At 36.2% G+C, this 23,012-nt stretch overlaps 1 protein-coding gene across 1 annotated transcript in view; it reads right to left on the reverse strand.

Moving 5' to 3' along the window:
* The window catches only part of LOC150101107 (laminin subunit alpha lam-3-like), a 789,889-nt gene extending 771,875 nt beyond the window's left edge, over positions 1–18,014 (reverse strand). The window contains exon 1 of the mRNA XM_090402236.1: positions 17,751–18,014. Coding sequence (XP_090258362.1) covers positions 17,751–17,919 — 169 coding nt within the window. The 5' untranslated portion in view covers positions 17,920–18,014. The remainder of the gene's footprint in view (positions 1–17,750) is intronic.
* Positions 18,015–23,012: the final 4,998 nt, after the last annotated feature.

The raw sequence follows: 23,012 nt of genomic DNA on the forward strand, positions 1-23,012 counted from the left end.
TAAAAAATTTTTTTAATAATTTTTATAAGTGGAACTATCTTTTAGAAAAATAAAAGAAACTCAAAATAGATGAGAAAATAAGAAAAGAATTCAGAAATAATTAGAACATTTATTATAAGTATTCAAAAAATGACATCTTTATAGAATAACAGGAAATAAATTAAATTACATAAATATACTTGAATTTTTTTTTTTATTAAAATTTCAAAGTTTTTGATTTCGTATTCACAAAATTAGAAATAATGGTTTTAACGTTTAATTCAGCACATATATCATTTTCAATAGCTATTAACGCCGAATTAACAAGCTTTTTTTTTGTGTGACATACTTGTTCTTAAGTACGTTTTAATCAATTTCAACTTGCAAAAGGAACGTTCACCGCTCGCTACACTAACAGGTAAGGTTAATAGTATTCTTAAAGCAATTGAAAAGTTAAAGATAAATTATTGGACACAATAAAATTAAGAATATCGAAAGGGCTTTTGAATATTTAAATTATCCTTCCGAAAAATATCCCGGAAAGCACATAACTGGTAATATAGTTCTATTGCATTTACGTCTTTATTGTCGCAGTCCTTCAAGAGAACTCTAAATCGGCACAATTTTTTCGTAAATCTTCGTTATTAATTTGTAGTAATCTATACAAGAAATTGGAATTATCATATGTTTTTAGTTGTTCAAAACGTTCTATTAACGAACACATTGCAACGTCTATAAGTGTATAAAACACATTCACTCTATATTTATCTTCTGGCGATTCGTCATGATGCTCGTAGTCAAATTGTAGTGTCTTCTTTCGTCGTCGAACTTCCGTACCAGTTTTAAATTCTTTGTTCTCCATCCACCTCTTCACTCAGTTCTTTTGCCGTTTTTTGAACTTCTTTAAAATTTGTACCTGATCGATACTCTTGTAAGAATTTTAAAGTTTTCGGTAGATTCTAAAGCAAGTGTAATGTTCATATTTTTGTCTTGGAGCATTTTACTCACAGGTTTATTCTGTTAAGTAAATCATGTCAAGTTATAAGAGAGCAAATAAATTTGCAGTCCTTTATTTTAGCACATAATGTTTGTGCTTCATGCTCAGTTTCTTTATTAAAATTTTCATTATTTAAAATTTCAAAAAGTGCATCATTGCATTAATTTTACTTTTTCATCGCGTTTCTGATGGCTGTTTCAATGTTACTTTTTTTTTTTTTTTTTTAAGAACTTTAAAAGGATTGCCCAACGTTTGTAAGAGAATGAAAAGAAATTTTATATTTCTTGAATAATTGCAAAGAAACTAAATGTATCAACATTCACTTTGGCTGCATCGTTAACGATTAAATTTAGAGCATGAGCAGCACATGGCACGTAAAAAGCTAGAGGATTTTTGTTCAAAAGCATATTTTGGAGCCCATATTTGCCCCATTGTCATACCCGTGACCTCGCATGTCTTTAATGGGAATGTTCCATTTTTCCAGTTGTTCCATTATTGTTGCACAGAAACCACGTCCTGTGGAATCTGATATATCTGCAAAACCTAAAACGTTTTTCCTGATCTTGACAATTCCATTGTCACAGGAAACAAAGCGAATAATAATGGTCATTTGTTCTGTTTTACTTGCATCAGGTGTGCAGTCTAAAATTTTGGAATAATATTTAGATTTTCGAATTGATAATAAAATTGTATCCCTGATTGCATTACTTAAAGTTTTCAATATTTCATTTTGACTGTCTTTACTCAAATAGTGTACCCTATTGTATTCGTTGTAGGGCCCTTTCAACATGATTTAACGGGATCAAACTTCGCAAACAGTTCGACTAATTTTAAAAAATTGCCGTTATTTCTTTCATATAATTTATCAGATGATCCGTGAAAAACTAAATTTCGACTACCAAAGAATTTTAAAATTTCAATCAAGTGTTCTAAAACACTCGTCCAATGTTTCTTTTCCATTTCATACATGCTTTGAGAATGGAAATCAATAGTAGTTTTGTTTTTTTTTAAATTTTTATCAAGTTCCTTCCATTTAAAGAAATTTTTCATGCGAGTTAATCTAGTCTCATGTCTATGTAAAGTTGTACTCACATTTCTCCAATCGTTATAACCTTCTACAAGACTCAGTAGGTGATTCAGTTGATTTAGTAAGTGCGACAAGTTTGCAACAAAAGCAAAAAACGGAATTTAAAAGTTTCGGAATAAATGAGCCATGTTCTTGGCACGAGCTCCCGTTTTCCATTTTTCTATTATAATACGTGTCGCCAAATTTACGACCATATGTATCTCTGGGATATATTATATTTTTCTTTTGAACAGGCCCCATTTCAATTAAAACAGCTCGTAATGTTTCATCAATATTTCCCCATTCACCTGGATCTTCTAAATTTACAGAGACTAGCAATGTGTTAGTTTCGTGGTCAACTACAACTAAATCTTGTTGTAGTTGACTAATCCTAACTATTTTTCACTTAAATCATGTTCAATTATCTTGTTCAATAGTTGCAATAGTACTTTCTTGAAAACTGGATGATGTGCACGGTTCTTCAACTCTGATTTCTGATGTATCGAGTTGATTACAATCTGCATCAGAATATTTTAATATTTTAACAAATTTATTAAGAGCCCCAATTTGTTTCTTAATATCTGATTCTTTCGCAGCATGACGCTTACGATTTTGTGCACTGAATAACTTTTTTTTAAATTTTTGATTCCATTTCTATTTTATACCCACAAGAAATTATTACACAACACGACACAGAGACGAAATAATAGTCGGCACTGCGCTACTGTAAGTAGCCTACTGAGATGCGTACCATATGACTGGCTAACTAGCAACAAATGTTTTGTACGAAAATTTGTTTCTGCGCATAAAAACCGTTTCACTTTAGATAGACTGCAGTAGACACAACATTCTGCAGGCAAGCATTTAGCCTGCTCTAGCTGCAAATTGTAAACAGCCGGCTGATCAAAGAGGCGGCAATATACATTTTTTTTAATTTTTATTCCGTGTATCCGGCCTTATTTATTTTAATATTGATCATTCTAAGAATTTTCTGTTTTTATGATAAAAATTTTGTTTCTTAAAAATTAACTTATGAACCGCTCCCTGGCGGCGGCGCCCCCATCGTAGCGGCGCCCGCATGCTCTGCATGCCCGCTTCCGCCGGCCCTGACGGTAGGCGTACACTGTTACACACAAAGCCCATGAAACTTTAAACTCATTCAATGTATCTGTATTCACCACAATGTCAGCCAATGCATTCCACTGACCAACCACTCACCAATCAAAGAACCTACTCCTTATGCCCCTGCTCACACCCTCCTTACAACTTCCAGGCATATCCCCTTTTTCTACCCCTTCCCCCCATTCTACAAAAAATTCCTTCCACATTAACCTGGTAACAACTGTTTATCAACTTGTCTCAACTGCTTGGTCTAGCAACTATATCGATAGAGGTGGACATTGCTTATAATTTAAATTTAAAAGAGCTTATAAACAGATTTATTGTGCAATATTATTATTATTATTTGACACCTCCAGGGAGTCCAAGACTCATCGAGGGAGGGCACCTACTCTACTACATCCACCACCAACTGCATCATCTACACCAATGCCATCTACTGTCCACCACCACCACTAGTATTTTCACAGACAATCATATGGTTGGTCTAGCAACTATATCGATAGAGGTGGACATTGCTTATAATTTAAATTTAGAAGAGCTTATAAACAGATTTATTGTGCAATATTATTATTATTATTTGACACCTCCAGGGAGTCCAAGACTCATTGAGGGAGGGCACCTACTCTACTACATCCACCACCAATGCCATCTACTGTCCACCACCACCACTAGTATTTTCACAGACAATCATAAACATCCATGCCCATGGCAGGATTCGAACCCGCAGCCTTTTGGCTGGAGAGCAAATACGCTACCACTCGGCCAACCAGGCGCTGGCCATATCCCCAAAGAGCAAACATTTAATTAATATTATTATGTAATCGTGCTGCATTAATGTTTCTATTGTAATAAAAACAAAATGGCAATTGGAGATTTTCTTATATTTTTGTCTTATAATCAATCAGGGTCGATATTTAATTATTTGCCTCAGAGTACAATCTAATCTGGCGATGGCCCCGGCCAGTGGCGTTGCTAGAGCTTTTGCCACCCCTCTCAATACACACCAAAAATACCACAAAAAAAGTCAAACCCACGTATAGGGTAAGGTTCAAAGTGCTGCCTGGGGCAGATCTCCCCTTCTCCCCCTAGCTATGCCACTGGCCCTGGCCTTAGTATCCCATGCCATCACTGAGTGGAACCAACGCTGAGTTGGACGATCTTTCGGTAACTCGTAGGGAGTGGTCCAGGGAGTCATCTTAATTTTTAGAGAGGGCGTTACTTACATATCAGCCCCACTATAGTCCATGCATGTCATACGAGGCGACTAAAATGGTATCCAGGGAGGGTAATGGATGGCAATGCTGCTGTGGGTATGAATGTTTGTGATTGTTGGTGAAAATATCTACTAAGGCCATCTACCGCCTGCCACTTGTAATGGCAGGTGGTAGATGGCCTTGGTATAGTTGTAGTTGGTGGAGACAGAGAGAGATGTAGAGTAGATGCCCTCCCTTGATGAGTCCTTGGACTCCCTGGAGGTGTCATGTAATAATAATAATAATAATGAAAAGCACAAGAGTGATGGTCATGAGGAAACAGAAGCAGATAAAATAGTTGAGTTACTCAGCGACCCCTCTGCAAGGGTATATAACAACCTGCTCCACAACAGCAGTAGCAACCAATGAAGTTGCTGCTGCTGCTGTTGTGGAGCAAGCCACGAATAACAACATTGGTTCCCAGAGTGCATGTTTACACAATTGTCTGAAAAATTCTGCATTTCTACTCATTCAATATAACCATGACAGAGGGGATGAACCTGCAGGACTTTGTAAATCAACTGACATTTGCTTTAACACTCCTTGCTTAAATGGAATTGGATGATGCATGGCTGTGGATGATTTTGTGGGGAGATGAAGCTTACTTTCACTTGAACAAAGCTGTAAATACCCACACAACTGCCAGGTATGGACTATGCAAAACCTACTTCCCACAAATTCCTTTGCATTTACCCAAAGTTACTGTCTGGTGTGGGTTTACAGCTTCATTTATCATTGGACCATTCTTCTTCTTTGAGGACATTTGCCAGTCAGGTCCTGTGACAGTTACTGCTGAGAAGTATTGCAATATGATAAATAACTTTGTTGTGCCATAGCTACAGGAATGCCTGTGAATGGATTCAGTCATTTTTATGCAAGATAGACCTCCTGCACACATCAGTCAATTCATACAGGAGGGTCTTCGAGAACATTTCATGGAAGTCAGAGTGATCAGCTGTGCATTTCCCACTGCATGGCCACCTCGTTTACCTGATCTGATCATCTGTGACTTCTGGCTTTCAAGATTTCTCAAAGACTGGATTTATCAGGATCATCCTGATAACTTGCCAATGCTGAAAGACAGCATAACACAATATCAGTCCCAACCAGCTGTGTTCTATCATTAAACACTCTGTGCAAAGGATGCAGTTTGCGTCATACTGGGAAGAACAGCACATCAAACAGTACAGTCCGTGAATGCATAACAGAAGTGAATAAAAATGTGTTATTTATTTATGCTTGTGTCGCTTTTCTCCTTCTTGCACGTGCACACACACAAACTCGGAAAAATTGCATCTATATTCAGTATATCATATGGAAGCCCCTGGTGGTGAATTTTTGAGCTGCTTTCCACCCCTCAGATATCGCTTCTGCATGATGCACAATGCATTCCTGAAAAGTTTCGTTGCATTTGAATCACCGGATGGCATTCCATAAGGCTTTAAGTAAGAATACTTTAACTTTTATTCCCCTGTATATGCTATTGTAAACCCACAGATGCAAGACCCCTTCGACACTTCTGCGCATGTCAAAAGAAGAATCCATTCCGATATTACGGTAATCAATGCGTTTCGTGGGATGAGTGTTTATTCTTGTACATCAGAAAATTAGCTTTTCTTTTATGAAAATTCTACTTCTTCATGTGGTAGCTATTTTGCTTGTACAACAGTCTGAAAATTTATGTATAAGCATGTGACTTCGCGTGTTGGTAGCCAATTCATACATCCTTTATTTCTTTCACCCCCCTTCAGCACAAATTGACTATTCTTGGCACAAAGCCAAGGTCAGTTCTACGAAGTGTGAGCATACAATACCTCCGTATAAGACTGCCTAACTCACCACTGAAGCCCATATAAATATCCTTCGTGTCTGGAGAGAATGGAATCCCAGTCTTTTCAATTGAAAGTGCATGTCCTCATTCTTCCAATTGTGTCACGGAGGCATCATATGACAAAAAGTAATAATAATAACTTCCAAGGTGACTTTTTCTTTATCACTGATCGACTAATTTAGAGTATGAAATTAAATATGTATATTTATGTAAATTCCATCCACTAAAGGTTGTAAACGTATAGTACATTAGCACAGAAGAAGCTCGTGTATTTGTTCAGTGGACGCTCATAAAATCTAGAATTGTGAGGCATTCAGTTATGAATTAGATAAGTATGACATGGTACAAATATCTTTGATCCATTATAGAAGATCAAAATTTTTCCACCAGGATTGGAACCGTTATTTTTATGCCTCTTCCAGTTTTTACGAACTTTTTTGCCATCTGCATGTTGATCACGTATTTCACATGCTTTTGAGTGGCCCTATACAATATGTTGGCTAGCGCCTTTTATTTTCCTATAAGAAGCAGGCAAGGCCATTTAACCCTAACTTTCTTTTTTTAGACTGAGGTAGCAGTTCTATCTCCACTGGTAGCCAATCAGAGAGCTTATAAATTAGTTATGTAAAGGTTGCTATACTTTAACACAGTGCATGTCAACGCCACCACATTACTTACTGAAGACTTCAAGTGGCAAAAGTTTGTATGAAAGCTCGCTCACAGCACTAGTACTATAATACCCCCCCCCCTCAGGGCCGCAAGCAACCAGTTGTGCTGGTTGTTTGTCGCACAAAGGGCACCATAAAAAGGGAAGGGCGCAAAATTAAGTTTTAAAAATCAATTCTCCATTCAGAACATCATCTACATGTGTTCGCTTACGTCAGATTTCACTTCTTCCGAAATAAGTATACTGTATATCAATTCACAGAAACCGCACGTATCGCGCAATCTGAAACTATCGGCGCCGCTGTCTTCTTCTAGTGAGCATATTGTTACACTTCCGGGAAGCTCGATCTAACCAGTACGAGCCGAGTATCCTATGTAGATACAAATCAAAACCCTTCCGTCTTTCTATTGATTATGACTATATTTGTGGTATTTTAATTGATATCTATTAAAACTATGTAATGAAAATAGTCGTACTTATTCCAGACTTCCCATCGAGTCTTAACCACTGTCCTATTTCGTAATAAAAATAATTATGGGGGAGGGGGGGGGAAACTTTTTGCACAAAAGGCGCCTTACATGTCAGAGACATTTCTATACTTCGTATTACATTTCGACCAACATCAAAATGTTTCTGCTAAACTACAACTTTTCTGGATTTTTAAAACTTATATTGACAAGTAGTACTCAAAAGCCTGTTTGTATAAGGGGAACCTCCGTTCTTCTACATGCAAATTAAAAGTAATGGGGACGTAATTAATAAATGACAGTTACCGGAAAATGTTCAGAAATTGAAATGCCTAACCAAAATAATTTTGTTATCATCTAAACCCTTAACAAATAAGATTTCAGGTTTTCCGTTCATGTCATCCCATATGTTCATAATCGATAACGTTACTTTACTTTCAACACAATTTGGATAGGATAAGGACAATGTCGATATTGGGAGAATGTATTCACAAACCGGTCTGCTTAAAACTGTCGAGAAATTGTTCCTTATTCTCTTGAACATGATGGGAGGTATACTCTCTTGTTCCTTATTCTCTTGAATAAGGAACAAGAGAGCATACCTCCCATCAGATTTCTTTTCTCGGTTATCAAAGCAAAGCATATCAGTTTAACAAATATGAAGTATACGACTTCCCGATCGATGTCTGTACTACACTAAATATCATGAAATACAAGTTAGAAAAATAATTTTAACTCATATTTTTTTTTTGCTAAATTAAATTCATTATCTGTGTGATAATTCTAGATGGCTATACACAGTTTAATATTAATTATCCACAAGGTAACCAATGTGCTAATAAATTCATACTAGAATGTGATGCAATATACAACAAGATAAAAAGAAGATTAAGTCAGACTTAGCTAAACTTACTGGGAAGATATTTTGTTCAGAATTTCAACATCCAGTTCTTTTTAAACAAACATTAATTTCTCGTGCAAAAACCAAGTCCACACTGTACAACTGTTTAGTTGTGCGGTTCTAAAGGCAGTTAGATCGGGGAAAATTTTTTGAAAAATCCGTGTAAAATAAAGTAATAATGAGGAGAGTTGTTAAAAAAATCACAATAACAGCAGAAATTATTTCCTATCTTTTAATTCACAAAATAAATTATACTAAATCTTAATGCATTTTCTTAAAATGGCCCTAAGAAACTAAGTTGTTGCAGTTGTACTTACCTATCTTATGCAAAAATAATGTTTTGCAAATGAAAATGAATTACTTTTGAATGCCACTCCCTACTTAGAGATTTTTTACACTCATTTTACATTCTTATAAAATTTTCTCATTTTACCTTTTGTTTGGGGTGAGGGGGGGGGGGTAATCGTGAATCGCCATTTTCGTCCTTTTGAATAACTTTAAGTCACCTGGAAACAAAGACTAGCATTTTTTGTAGGAAAAAATATTCGCTTCGGTCTGTCGGAAGCATGACCGTTCTGACTTCTTCAAAAACAAACTTGTTATCCATGAATAGTTTCTTGAGTGAACCAAAAGGTTGTAAGAGTGTCAAGGAGTAGGCTACAAGCCGTATAATAAATGGCAAAAGAAAAATATCGTTCGAATGCAATTTGGTGTTGGCTCCAGGTTTCAAAGTGGAATGCAGTCACTGCCATGCAAGAGAAAACCAACTAACGTTTTTTTTTTTTTTTTTTTTTGGTTTTTTTTTTTTTTTTTTTTTTTTAATGAGGAAGCTACATTTATATGACGCCGCTCAATGAATTATCACTTGATTCGAAATAGTGTGCATTATGGATCTTTAATCGCTAACCACAATCTATGAAAGGAATTTATCTGACTTGCACTGTATAAGCAATTCAAAAACAATTATTTTTTGTCTTCTGATGTTCAATTTTCTTAATTCGTTCACTAATTCCAAGCTGTAGTGATAAACAACTGCTTGGTCGGTGTACAGATGTCGTGACATTAATCCCCACAAAATGATGTAATCCCTACACTTTGAATATCTTCGAATCGTTGGGAAGATCACGGCCTGAAGATAGGAAGTCACGGAGTTGTTAATTATGAAGTTGGAATTCCCTTGTGAGATCAGAATAAGTGACGCCAACGCTACCGTAGTAATTTCTTTGGGAAGAATGTGTTTTGATATTCGAAGAGTCTGAGTGTAGATTAGATGTCGGATACAAAAGAGCCTAAAACTTATTTTAAAATACTTTTATATGATAAACGCAAAATATTTCTCTTTGGTAAAATAATTTGATCGTAAATAAATTACATTTGCAAATAAATTTTAATTGGCGAAATTTAATTCGCGCTTATTTTACTTAATTATATTCCATTTTACTTCGTCACATTCCGATTTTTATTGCACTCCGTTTAAAATGAGAGTTCATCGAAAAGGCAATTAATCGAATGAACGATTCATCGAACGACAATTCGTCGAAAATTCAATTCATAGAAAAAACAATTCACCGAAAATGTTAACTTTTCGAAAAAATGTTATGATAAAAGTGATCCATTTAGAACAAAAACTGAACCGTGCAGAGTGAAATACCAATGGTACTTTAATAGGGAATAATTATAGAACAATATGATTTCTTATTGTATTTCTTGTCCGATAACTGTTTCATATCTGATCATGAGACTGATTTGCCTGTTTCCGGGAGGAAAAGCCCAGTTTACGCAAGCTCCATTATTATTATTATTGTTACTAGTAGTAATATGCGACTTCAATACAGTTAATTATCATGGGATGAATTTTATTCATCCCATAATAAAACAAATATAATTATTATGGGATGAATAAAAGTTTCAAAAGCGAATCCGATTCAGATTCGCTATTTGAAACTTTTACAAGAAAATGTCGAACCGTTCCAGTTCAGCTATATTCTGGGTAACAACTATAACGTGTCCAAATTATGTATTACAATAACTCTCTGATTTAGCGGAATTAGTAGAAGTTGCCAGTACAAGAAGCTGTCTGCACGGTTCAGTTTTTGTTCTCAATTGATAACTTTTATCATAACATTTTAGAAAAAAAAGTTTCGAAATGACAATTTTTTATTTTTAGAGGTACCTGTGGCATAGTATAATTATTAAAAGAACACGTAAGACCACAGTAATAACTTTTAATTAATAAAGGTGCAGATATTTCATACTAAAACTAATAGTACATATTCAGTGTTACACAAACAGTTATAGGAATGGAATACAAGTAACGACATTCGGTGGATCAATTATTAAAATACAATTGTTGCCACGTGCTAGGAAATAATAGAAAATAATAATTAATCTTTAAGATAATTGGGTTAATAGGAAATAAGGCGTTAAAAAATAAGGTAATAAAAAAATAACACGAAAAGCTATTGCATAAACTGGAGAATATTGGATTGGAATATAAACACTTGACTTGGATCAGGGGATGGTTGAAAAATATCAAAATCCAGATATCAAAATGCGGTATACAGTGTATGTGAATCTGTCAGATTTAAGTGACAGTGGTGTAACCCAGGGTTCACCTTAGGCCATTATTGTTGAATCTATACATTAATGACATCAAGCAGGGTCTAACATCAGATGTGCAACTGTTTGCCGATGATGAAAAGATAGGCAGGGCAATCAGGGATGCTACTGATGTTCAGCACTTACAAAATCAGTGAGTGAGTGGAATGGTTTGCCTCTAGTGGTGGTGAGTGCATCTAGTGTGAATGAATTTAAGGGAAGGTATGAATGCTAGTTTGGGTGATTTATAGCCTCCCTCGATGAGTCCTTGGCTCCCTGGAGGTCTCGGATGATAATGACGATAATAATAATAATATATAAAACGTTGTTAAAGTTTGTGTTGTATTACAGAGATCTTAAGTACTAAATATAAAAACTACTGCTACTCGTGTTCCTAATCTCAACTAGGAACACGAAATATCATTACACGAACTAGTATTATTTTGTAAAACCGGCAAATGCTATTTAACCGAGTCGCAAAACAGGTAACTCGGGAACAGACTGAAAGAATGGTTTGAAAATAGTCTATAGGATTCTCTTCTGCCAATCTGGTCTCATGATCATTACTACGAAATTGTACAGCCATCTTAACGCAAACTGTGCATGTTACGTGGCGCAAAATACAGCAATTTATTGTATATGACTAGTTCGAGTACGATTAACTAGTTACATATTGATATAGCACGTTTTATTCATGTTAGCTTTCATTATTCAAATCCATGTTGTAATTCGATACTCGGTAATAAAATGTTGCAGTGATCTTATAAAAGAGTATTCTGATTCTCTTCAAGCATACTGCTGCTTTTATCTACTTCACTTCTACATGGCTAGCCCTCTACTACTTGTGTTACAGCCGAAAAGTATCCTATATTTTAGCATTATTACTTTGACCATGCGTATAAAAATATTCGTAAAAATGAACTTGTCCCGTCAACACATGTCCCGTCGTTCTTCCAAATACGCTATAAAGGTACATGAAACAGCTTGAAGAAGAATCATGTTTCGTCGCTAGGGCAGGTTATGCAGGTTATGCAATTCATGGCTAACGTATAATAGGTTATCAAATCCGTAGTAAGCGGGGAAATGATAGAAAGAAAGAAAGAAAGAAAGAAAGAAAATATAGCCTTATTTACAAGGAACTAATATAAGCTCGTCCAGAACAGACTTTTACAAACATCGATACCTTAAGCGCGATTAGAACCCACAGTCTTTACCAATTGTACTCTCTCCCTTTGCGGGAAATCATGATCCTCAGCGAGACGAGCGTACTTCGGAAGGAAAAAAATTGCGTTGTATGTGGAAAGCGAGGATGGGGGGGGGGGGAAGCCTATTCAAAGTGATTTAAGTTTTGTTCATTTTCTCTAAACTGTCCGGAATCTAAAAGCCTGTGACAAGCAAATGTACAAAATGTATGTACATCTGTTATTATATTTATATACACACACTATGAAATTAAAGTTCTATACGTGCCATCACTTTGATTTGTTTAATTTAGCAGCTTTGTGTTTCTTTTATTTTGAAACTTAAATCCAAGTACAGGAAAAGTTGAGAAACGCTACTCTAGAGGGGCTGAATAAAAGACAACACCCATTAATTGTGCTTCAGTTATAACTTGAAACTGTTGTGTCCTAAAGTGTACATGAATGTGCGTTATATTTCATCATACAATGACATGTGGATGTGGCATTTGATCTCTCTCTCTCTTTCTCTCCGTATATGCGTACTGAATTTGATCACTTGGTTCCAAACAATCTGTCATTAGAAATCTGATACATCCGCTCTGATTTTTTTAAAAGTAATATTTAAGCATAGAGCTAATTTAGCAGAGCTGTAATCAACTTAATTTTCTACAGTAGGAGAGGGGGGGGGGGAATATTCTGTGCCTGATCATCGTTATCGTTTATAACATACTTTTATAAATACCCACATTCAGAAATTTATCTTAAAATATGTAGATGTTTGAACTCGGCTTCACTAAACAATAAGGTCAGCATTCTGAGCATGTGTACAAAGGAAGCCCAGTACACAGATCTTTTGCTGTTGAAATTTGTTAATGGTTCGAAATACCCAGTGAACAAATAGAATCTTCAGTGGCTTCGAATATGAGAAGAAAATCGGATCTATATTAATTTATAAAACAGAGTCATCCTCGCAAACCCAGGAAGTTCTCTGTATAGCTTTTCCTGGAAGCCTATACAGTTCTGAGGGGGGGGGGGGTATCAGTTTAAATAATGAACGCTGATTTCGAATGAGATATGCAATACTGAGTACTACTGATCACGAGATTATCTTCAGACCACTGATGATATGAAGACCATAACGTGGGTGAACAACTAAAAAAAAAAAAAAAAGCATAATAAAATAATTTTGAAATTCCAGGAGAGGGAATTTTTTTATATATATATTAACGAGTTCCAAGGATTCTAAGGATATAATAAAAATGATTTAAACTTCTTATGCTTACTTTGACTTAAGCTGCCTGAGCAAATCCATAATTTCCAGAAATCGGAGTCAATAATATTCTTATCACAAGTTACCACGAATTAAATATCAAATAAATATATTCCTCAACATGTTAATAGCCAAGATGAGATGACATTTTCAAATTCACACCGTACCATATACAAACTGGCTGATATTCAGAAACATGCAGATGTTAGCAAGGCTGACAAGTGTGCGTGTGTGTGTGTGTGGGGGGGGGGGGTACAAATATCAGTATCTTGGAAGGGAACCCGGAAATGTTAGCCAGTCCGTTCTTATTACTGGAAAAATTTCCACCAGAGCCCGAACCTCCCCTCGTCGGCACTGGGTGTCCGAAAACCAGCTATTCTCTCTCTCATGCCAAATGAGTTAGCCGGTCTCACAAGGGAGGTGGCAGGGTTTTTCCTTCCAGAAATTCGGGTTTTTCATTCCGCAAAACAGGAAAACTGGCCATAAGAACATATGCAATTAACAGACATAATACACTAGCCTCATAGCCTGAGTTGCTTATACCGTAAATCGAAATCTACTAACTATCTCTAATTCAAAATAGAATAACAATTAAAAAAAAAAAGTCATCGCTGTAATTTGGTGACTTCCTTATCTTAAAAATCAATACGTAATTATACCTAATACACGTGACTAACAGTGTTTTATATGCACATTATGGACCCAACTAAATACAACAATCGAGCTTTTGAATGGGATTTGTCGACTGAACTACAGGAAAATCTCGCTTAACGCGAATTCGATATGCGCGATGGAGTGAAATGATACTTTTTCCCGCTTTAAGCGAGTGATTAATCAGTTAACGCGATTTTTTACGTTACGCAAAATTTTTGAAGTTACGCGAAATTTTTTGTCGCCAATCTGCAGCGAGAGGAAAAGCTAGAAGTCATTAAGAGACATGAAAGTGGCACTAGTGATACAATGATTGTGCGAGACCTGGGATACAGCGTGTCTATAGTTTGGACTATATGAAATAAGAACAAAGAATACAAAGAACAAGGAAAAGTTGCTACTGCTTCTTTAAACATGCAGATCCCAGAAATAGAAGCCATTTACTGATCGAGATGGAGCGTCTTCTATCACTCTGGATTGAGGATTATAATCAAAAAGGAATACCTCTTAGTACAGGAATATTCAGGCAAAAGCTCTCATTGTTACCTCATTGAAAGAGATCAAATTTCAAGAGGAATATGAAAGCTTTACTGTGAGTTTAGGATAGTTTGACCGTTTTAGAAATCGAACTGGACTGTATAACGTAAGAATAACTGGGGAATCTGCTAATGCGGATAAAGATTTTACGGCTAAGTTTCCTGAAGAATTGCAAAAGGATAATTCAAGAGGGTGATTATGGCAATCGGCAAATATTCAATGAAATTGGACTCTTTTGGAAGCATGTGCCAACAAAAACTTTCCTAGCTAAAACTGAAGTATCTCAATCAGGATACAAAGTATCTAAAGATCGATTTTTATTAGGAGGCAATGCTGAAGGCGACTTTAAACTCAAGCCTATGTTAGTTTATCGTTCGCAAAATCCAAGATCTAACATTATTTAAAAAATCAGCACAATTGGAAAAGAACTTGGATTTGATGAACTGGATAATGAAGATGCGAGAAACTTGCTCGATTCCCATTCAGAACAGTTAAGCGAAAAGGATCTTCAACTAGAAGAACCGCGTTCATATGAAGAAGAGACTAAGAAGTTACGAGTTCATATGATGTTACGACTAAGAAGCCAACTGCAAAAGAACTTGAGCTAGTTTTCAATCACACCGAGCATGCTAAGGAAATTTTGTTTGATGCTAATATGGAACGAAGCTTCGAAATCTTGATAAAGCGATCGCCAGCTATCGCAAATCTCATGACAAGATGAAAAAGTTGAGCACGATTCAAACATCTTTACTTTTTTTTTTTTTTTGTAAAAAGTACCTCAAAATGAAATGTTTAGACATGAAATAAAAATGTAATTGATTTTTATCAACTCCGATGATTTTATCCTTTGATATAGCTTATATTGTAATATTTTATCCAAATTTACGCTAACTGATGGATGAATTAATATTATTCCTATTGTTTATTGCATTCGCTTAACGTGGTTTCGCTTAGCGCGCATTAATTGATCAATTAATCGCGTCAAGCGAGGTTTTCCTGTATTTGTTCAATTAACTATTTGTGATTCTGAAAATACTTTCCAAACTTGAGCTATTAATAGTAAGGATCTTGCTTGGTGAGGTCTAGTAGATAGATACAGAATTTAAAATAAAAAAATCTCCTCAATGTAAAAAAAAAAGAAATTATATAATTCATATGACCATCCATACGGACAGATATTCAACTATCTAGGCTTAATATTTACTGGAGTATCCTTAAATAACCAACTGGAATAGACTAGTCATTATGAATGAATTATACAACAATTGGTGCGATAACTGAAAAGTCAAATTCTGATTTGATTAGAACAACACTATGACATATGGCACAGAAATATGAACCACCAAGTGTAAAGAAAAAACGACAAATACCAACATACAAGGAGAAATTGAATTAACAGTCACGAAACAATTAATGGAAACAAATATCACTAAAAAAGCAAGTTCAGTTGTGTGACGTGGTCGGGATGAGTTTGCTAGGAAAAGAATCCGACTAAAGCAAGAACAAAATGAACTGACGCCAGTTAACTCCAAGTTGGAGTGGACATATCGTCAACTATTTAGTTCAACTAAAAATAGGGATCCATGTCTAGTTTTTGATATGGGATGACGCCTCCTGTCAATGACGGAAGAGCAGCAAAATGTCGAGTGGTATGAATTTGAAACAGGTCCAATAGTTGGAGATGTTAGTAACCCTACGTTTCTAAATATTTGAACATATGCACATGTGAGTGGAAGACAAAAATGGGCAATCAACGTTGAATCAAGAACAGACCGCTGCGCAGTTTTACAGAAAAGAGTCCTAGGAGTTAAGTTCTGAATGTAGAAGTGAACTGTCCGCTGACTTCTAGGCCCCGTTCAGTAAAGCAGAGGCTGGGCTCTAAGGAACAGCAAGATGTTCTCCAAAGAACTGATAATGTAACGTATTACCTTAACCGAAAAACATGGAAATGTGTTGTTACCAAGTTCGTGGTACGCGTATAGTACAGCTAGTTCGAGCCAGAACTCAATGACTATTACGGGATGAGTTGGAAAAGGCCTACGTGGCATGCAACAAAGACTAAGTAATTATATAATAATATCCGTGGTACTTACAGGACTGTAATTTTATAAAGTAGTTAGTCTTATGCCTAAAGATATATTCTTGTAAGCAAATTACGTGAATTCAAATAGTTGGTTTGCTTAGTTGCGGGATAAAAAATCTTTCGCATAAGACTGGCTAACTCATCTTCGGTCGAAAATCCCTACAGGCTCTTCGCGTCTTAGAGAGATTTGAATCCAGGTTTTACTAATTAAAAGACTTCATCGAAATGACTGAGCACAACGCCTAAGCGGCAATTACAATTCCGAGGTCAATACTCACTATATTAAAAATAAATATATAGCCGACTGACTGAATTTTTGTTTGTGCAGTTCTTTCAGAAGTGTATATGCATAAACTATAAAAAGAAATAAAGCTTTTGATGTGATAGATAACCTTGGGCACAAGAAACTTGCAGGTTCCTCGAATGAATGCCTTATACAAAATACTTTATAGTAGTTCATTTATGAATCCGTGCTCAATTCTAAATATATTGAACATAGAAGGCCTCTGTAGCGCAGTCAAGAGAACGTAGCAGAATTTGTGCATATATCCGGAATTAACTCCCGGATATATATAAGTGTGTGTGTGTGTTCGCGCGCGCGCTCGGGAAGAGACATTAACAGAAAGTAAATGGTAAATGTAGCAAGTGGAGGCTAGTAGCGTAGGGTCCGAGAAATTTAATATCCATTATTTAATGTCATGCAACTAATGCAAACAAGATACCACAACTTAAAATGAATTTGTGATTTACGCATTATTGATTTCACAAAATGAAATTAATATTTAATCACACTTTCTAGAATATTTTATATATTGCATTGCATGATATGCTTACACAAGTCACTAGATGTCGTTCTCTTCCTCGAATTTAGAAAAGCAAACAGAGGATAACACTGTTATACTGACCTCGTGAAACCGAAAGGATTTTTTTTTTATTGCTGACGTCACCTTAGTGTTAGGAATGAAGTGGTCGAAATTTTCATTTCGTAATGTTCAGAGCTGCACGATGTTTCGTTCCTGCTGCGTGACTGATGTTTTTCAATGAATGACCCTTGTTTAATTAATATTCTTTGAATAAATCGAGCGTATTGTTACTCATAAATAATACAATTCTAAAACTAAAAAGCATGTAGTACGCAATTTCCTACCTGGGTCCCAGTAGTAATAGTCATCCCACGGTACTGACCACCTGTACCACTCGGCAGAAGCATATTCTTTTGTATCCTCTCCTTTCGTCGAACACGTGACTATCAATACAATGCTAACAACTTTCCACAATATCATATGACCACGAACGCAGTACAAAAAACTTCGCATTTCTCTGACGAGAACAAACAAAAATCGCGTGTCTGTAGATGCCGACAAAACTAAACGACTAAGAACGAAACACAGACACCCGTAGTCACCGGCGTCTGAAGCCTTACTCCTTTTCTCAGCCGACTATCTCACTGTGAAAAGCGAAAAGGACTGGCGGGTGGGTCGTCACTTCAGCTGTGTAGCTCAAGATAGACGATGTCTATTCAATAAGGTGGTCACTCGTGAATGGAAAGGTGCAGTTTTGCTCCGTGCCATTGAACACATGCGTACTTGAAGCCATCGGCGAAGTGCATCATGCGTCTTATCATGCAACGTTTTCACGAGATAAAAAGTTCTTAAGTTAGTGAATGGATGCTTTATTTTCAGTTCAAACTGCAACTAGCAATGTTAACCTCCAATTCAGGAAATAGGAAGTATATATATTTGTTATTACGTCACTCTGTGTGCGTGCGTTTTTGGAATATATCTCAGCCATAATCCATTTACAATGCCGTCCGACAGGTGGCTTATTCTGTTATAACAAAAGCTACCAGGCTTCGTCAAACAGACAGAGATAATTTTAGTTTCTTTGCTGTTGTATTTGTCTTTAGAAATAAGTGATGATCTTGCGTCCCTAATAAATATGAATCTAATCAAGATATTAAGTGTCCCTATAATTATAATGATAATAAAGATGAATCTAATATTTTTTGATGTTTGGGATCCCAAAGATCCGAAAAGGCAGTCTAAACGTACGTGTAAATGTATATACATTTACACGTAAATATATAATTGGTGATTTAAGCCATGGCTTCAACTTTTGGGTTCTTTTCTCCTTTCCCTTTTTGAACTAGGAACTCCGCAGCGCACAAGACGTAACCAGGAGGGGGGGGGGGGGAATAGCTGTCTCCCCCTTCACAGAATCAGAAATAAACTGGATTTTAACATTTCATTTACCCTCCCCAAATTATTTCCTTCCTTCCTTCCAAATAAATTTTGGGTTGCTCCAGTAAGCCGTTCTAAACCAAATTCCAATATTCCTTTCTTTACTACAATAGTATCCAAAATATTAAACATATTAAGACACAGCATGAATATTAATATAAGTGGAGTGAAGTTGAAATAGTCTAGCAGTAACAGTTACTACTTGATCAACAGATTGCGCTGTATTCTTTCAGATCAATATTTCGGTGTTGAATATACAAGCAGATAAGAGACAACGTAGACAAAGTTGTTAAAAATATGATGACGGCTTGGATGCATATGTATGAGACACTTTGGCAGTCCCAGTTTGAACCCAAACTGGGATCGTTTTGGCGTGTGTGTGGGGGGGGGGGGGAACTAATTTAAGATAATCAGATGTCGGGTATATATATAGCTATTAAATAATATGAAAAAGAGGTATATATATTTATTTATTACTTTTACCCAAAAGAAACTAATCATAAAGAAACTTTTCTTGCTTTTCGGTTCAGCAAAATTTTCCAATTTTTATTTTACTTTTATTTATTATTATTTTATTTATTTATTTTTTATTTTTTTTTTTTTTTTTTGTCAATTGGACTCAACAATCGCTGGAGTTTGTTGGTAGATATATTGCTTTTGCACATTGTGTCAAAGATGTTTACGGCATTTGTTCTGAAGTATAACAAATTGGTGTCAAGTGCGTAACCAGGAAAGACAGTGAGCTACACATCGCCCTCAGTTACAAACTGATTGCTATCCGGGGTACTCTTTTAGTGGTGCGAAGAGACTAAGAAATCACCGAGTGCAAAGTCAGGACTGTGCAGTGAAGAGCCAGTCTATTCAAGAACTTTGCGAACATCCGTGAGTTTTAGTACTCAAGCTTCCTTAACTGAACTATCTTAATGAAGGCGGTCAAAAACGATGTTCACAAACTACAGATGCTATGCTCTTGGGCGAAGTTACAATTTAACGCTTTAGTTTTCGCTGAGTAAGAATATATCTTTGAGATTATGGCCAAGGCGGACGTGCTTGGGAATCTAGATCCCCACTCATGTTGGATATCAGCCCTGAGATGAGCAAAGCTATTACCCCAAGTCCAAACCTGTTTCCAATGTCGGCTCAATATACTGTACTTCTAACTGACGATTAAGTTCTGCTGGTGCGGAACCCCTTAACGTGCAAAAACTGGATCACGCTACGCATCTCCGCGTGTGATCATTTTACTCAGTTTGATCTCTCTCTCTCTCTCTCACACACAAAAATCGCACATTTGTACGTATGATGTTGCACCGATTGTATGTATCTAACGGTCAATCACTTCTACTAGTATATTTGCACTGTAGTAAAATCGAAAAACTAGAGATTCGTCGTACATATCATTCCTATTTCATTCTTTAAATGTGTGTGTGTTTCTCAAAATATATAAGCACTTATAAGAGCTGTAGTTTTTGCTCAGATTTGGTATCCTTACCAAAATTTGTTAAGCTAAATTAGCGATGTCGTCCGAAATATGAATTAAATATATGCATTATAAAGAAATTCATCAAGAACAATAGACGATACTAAGTACTGAAGGATCGCGATTGTGCGGTTAGCCTAGTGGTTATGCGCTTCGCAACCATATGCCTGGGGAAGGAGTGTCCTAGGTTCGATTCCCGTCGGTGACGTGAGGAGCTGAAGGATCTTCCTCAGCCATAGCCAAGTTAGCCAGTCTTGGGCGTGGACAGCAGGGTTTTTCCCCAGTTTATTCTGGGGTTTTTCATCCCGCAAAGCAGACAAACTGGACTTGAGAACTTAACACTACAGGCCATAGGATATACCGGGGCATAGGGCTGACCACCTTATCCTGTAAACGGATTGAGGTCCGATGATCAATGGACCCTCGACACCGCAAGGTAAAAGCGGGTATAAAGAAGATGAGATGATGGTGTATTAGTCCGCTAAGCGCTGGGAATATAATTTTGATTATATGGAGATTTTGGATCAGAAAGATGCTGTGTAATGAAGTTGATTTTGTTTTTTTAACCATATTACATACAACAGTAGTTATAGTGGATATACACAAAATGACTAATGAATTTCAATATGGCATATGGCAATTTGTGATGTGGGATCCATACTAAAATATCAACCTAGATCAAGTTCCAGACTAAACAATGTTTCATTTTACACACATCTGAAATTATGAATTTGTCGATTGTTCGCTCGGTTAGAACATTTCTGTGTAATCAAAGCGCACGCAAATTAACTAGCTCCGAAAAATCCTTCTTTGGAAGCTGTAAGTTTCTAGGCTTAATATTAATAATTCGTCACTACGAACTAACCTGGCTTCAGAGAAGTCCAAATTAATGCTATGACTATAGCATTCTTAGAGTGCTAAAAATGCTATAGTCATAGCATTCTTAGCACTAAATTAAATGTCTAATTTAGTTATTAAATGACTTATTTCCATTCCAGTTTCTTGCAGATCACCCCACCAGAAAATTTAGACATAAATAACAATTAAAACTAAGAATAATTATAATTTCAGCATCATCATCTAACACAAACTCGTTCGTCCATATGCTTATTTGTACTGGTAATTTTACTATGCAGCCGAATTATATGTATACGAAATAACTAAACAGTCACCATCGGTTTGTTCTTGGAGAACTGTTCTTAAGTATGTTATATTTGATACCAAATATAGTATTTGAGTAAAGAGAAACGTACACACTTCGGTAGGGTATCAAATATCTTTATGAATTACATCCTGAGTAATATGAGTAGAAAGAATGAAATTAATGAAACGAACAGTGATAACGAAATTACGCAGAGTCCCAATTCTGTGTTCCCGTTCGTCCCACAGATTCTATCGGATTCAAGCTGAGCCTCTGTGCTGACCACTGCATCAAGCCAGATTTATACAATATTGCTTCTCAAGATGCATCGTTATCCTGTTGGAAAGATAAAAGTACCATAAAATTGTCACAACTGATTCAAATCATTAGAAGCAACTCCTCCCCCCCAACTTCCTCGCTGGAATAACGCACTCCGATCATTTAAAAAACACTTTTCATGCATTGGATCCATCAAATTAGGAGAGCGTGAAGTGCGGCTCGTTCCTTCACATGATTAATTTCCATTTTCCGATGGTCCAGCTTTCTGTGCGCCTTGGTCCATGCCAATCGACGATGTGTATTCAATGTTATTAATAAGCTCTTCGTGGAAAACTACTAGCATGCAACTCCTTACGGGTCACTAAATACTTATACGGTGCTGTTATTTCCAAAATGTTTTAGGACCTAGTGACAAGATAATCGGCCCTGTCGAGGATCGTATCTTGAGCACAAAATACGGCTAATTTGTACTTTGAGCTCAAGAGTGTCACCTATAGATTTCCATTTCTCACACTGCCAATTATGGATTTGTGAATACATAATTGCTATACAAAGAGCACATGCAAGTATTTCCCCAAGTATAACCCATAGCCCTTTCACCCACCTTACTAATATTAATATGCTATATCTTTAAAGGCATGTAAATCCCATCCGTAAAAGCCTTTACGAATGGGATTTACAGAAAGATATCCAAGCCTCTTTCCTGTTCTCCATGCTTGGCATAAAAGATTGATGGCATTCGAGAAAACCACTGATATCTAAACAGCATATGAAACATTTCGTAGCGCTTCTCATAATTGACTAGCTGCAAATTGTCATGCTGACGTTTCCGAGTGTATGTATTATGAATGCTAGTACACTGGTTTAAACATTTTATTCTTAACGTGCTTTAAAACCAAAATAAACAATTGAGATAATACTCGGAAGAAATTTAGCTCATTAATCCACCTTGGAATCATTTTGGCTATCCGTATAACCAACAAAGGTAAGTAATGAACATCTTTTGTAAGTCATTTCCAGTTGAGACAGGCAATTATCTTCAAACACTGCCGTATTCTAAATTGCAAATATGAATAGCTCTTTGTTCCACAACCTAACTAGGCACACCGCATTTTAAAAAGGTAGACTAATATAAAGTCGACCATAATAACTGCAGTGTACAAGTATGGCATGGTTCAGCACGGTATTAGGTGGAAGAGTGTTAGAATCAGAAGTAGGCCAGAGGGAGAGGGAACAAACTAATAGAGAGGAGCCATAAAAAAGGTAATT

This window comes from Typopeltis vanoorti, chromosome 12 (assembly GCF_054136105.1).
Source record: "Typopeltis vanoorti isolate ZY-2024b chromosome 12, IOZ_Tvanoo_1.0, whole genome shotgun sequence".
NCBI classification, from domain to species: domain Eukaryota; kingdom Metazoa; phylum Arthropoda; class Arachnida; order Uropygi; family Thelyphonidae; genus Typopeltis; species Typopeltis vanoorti.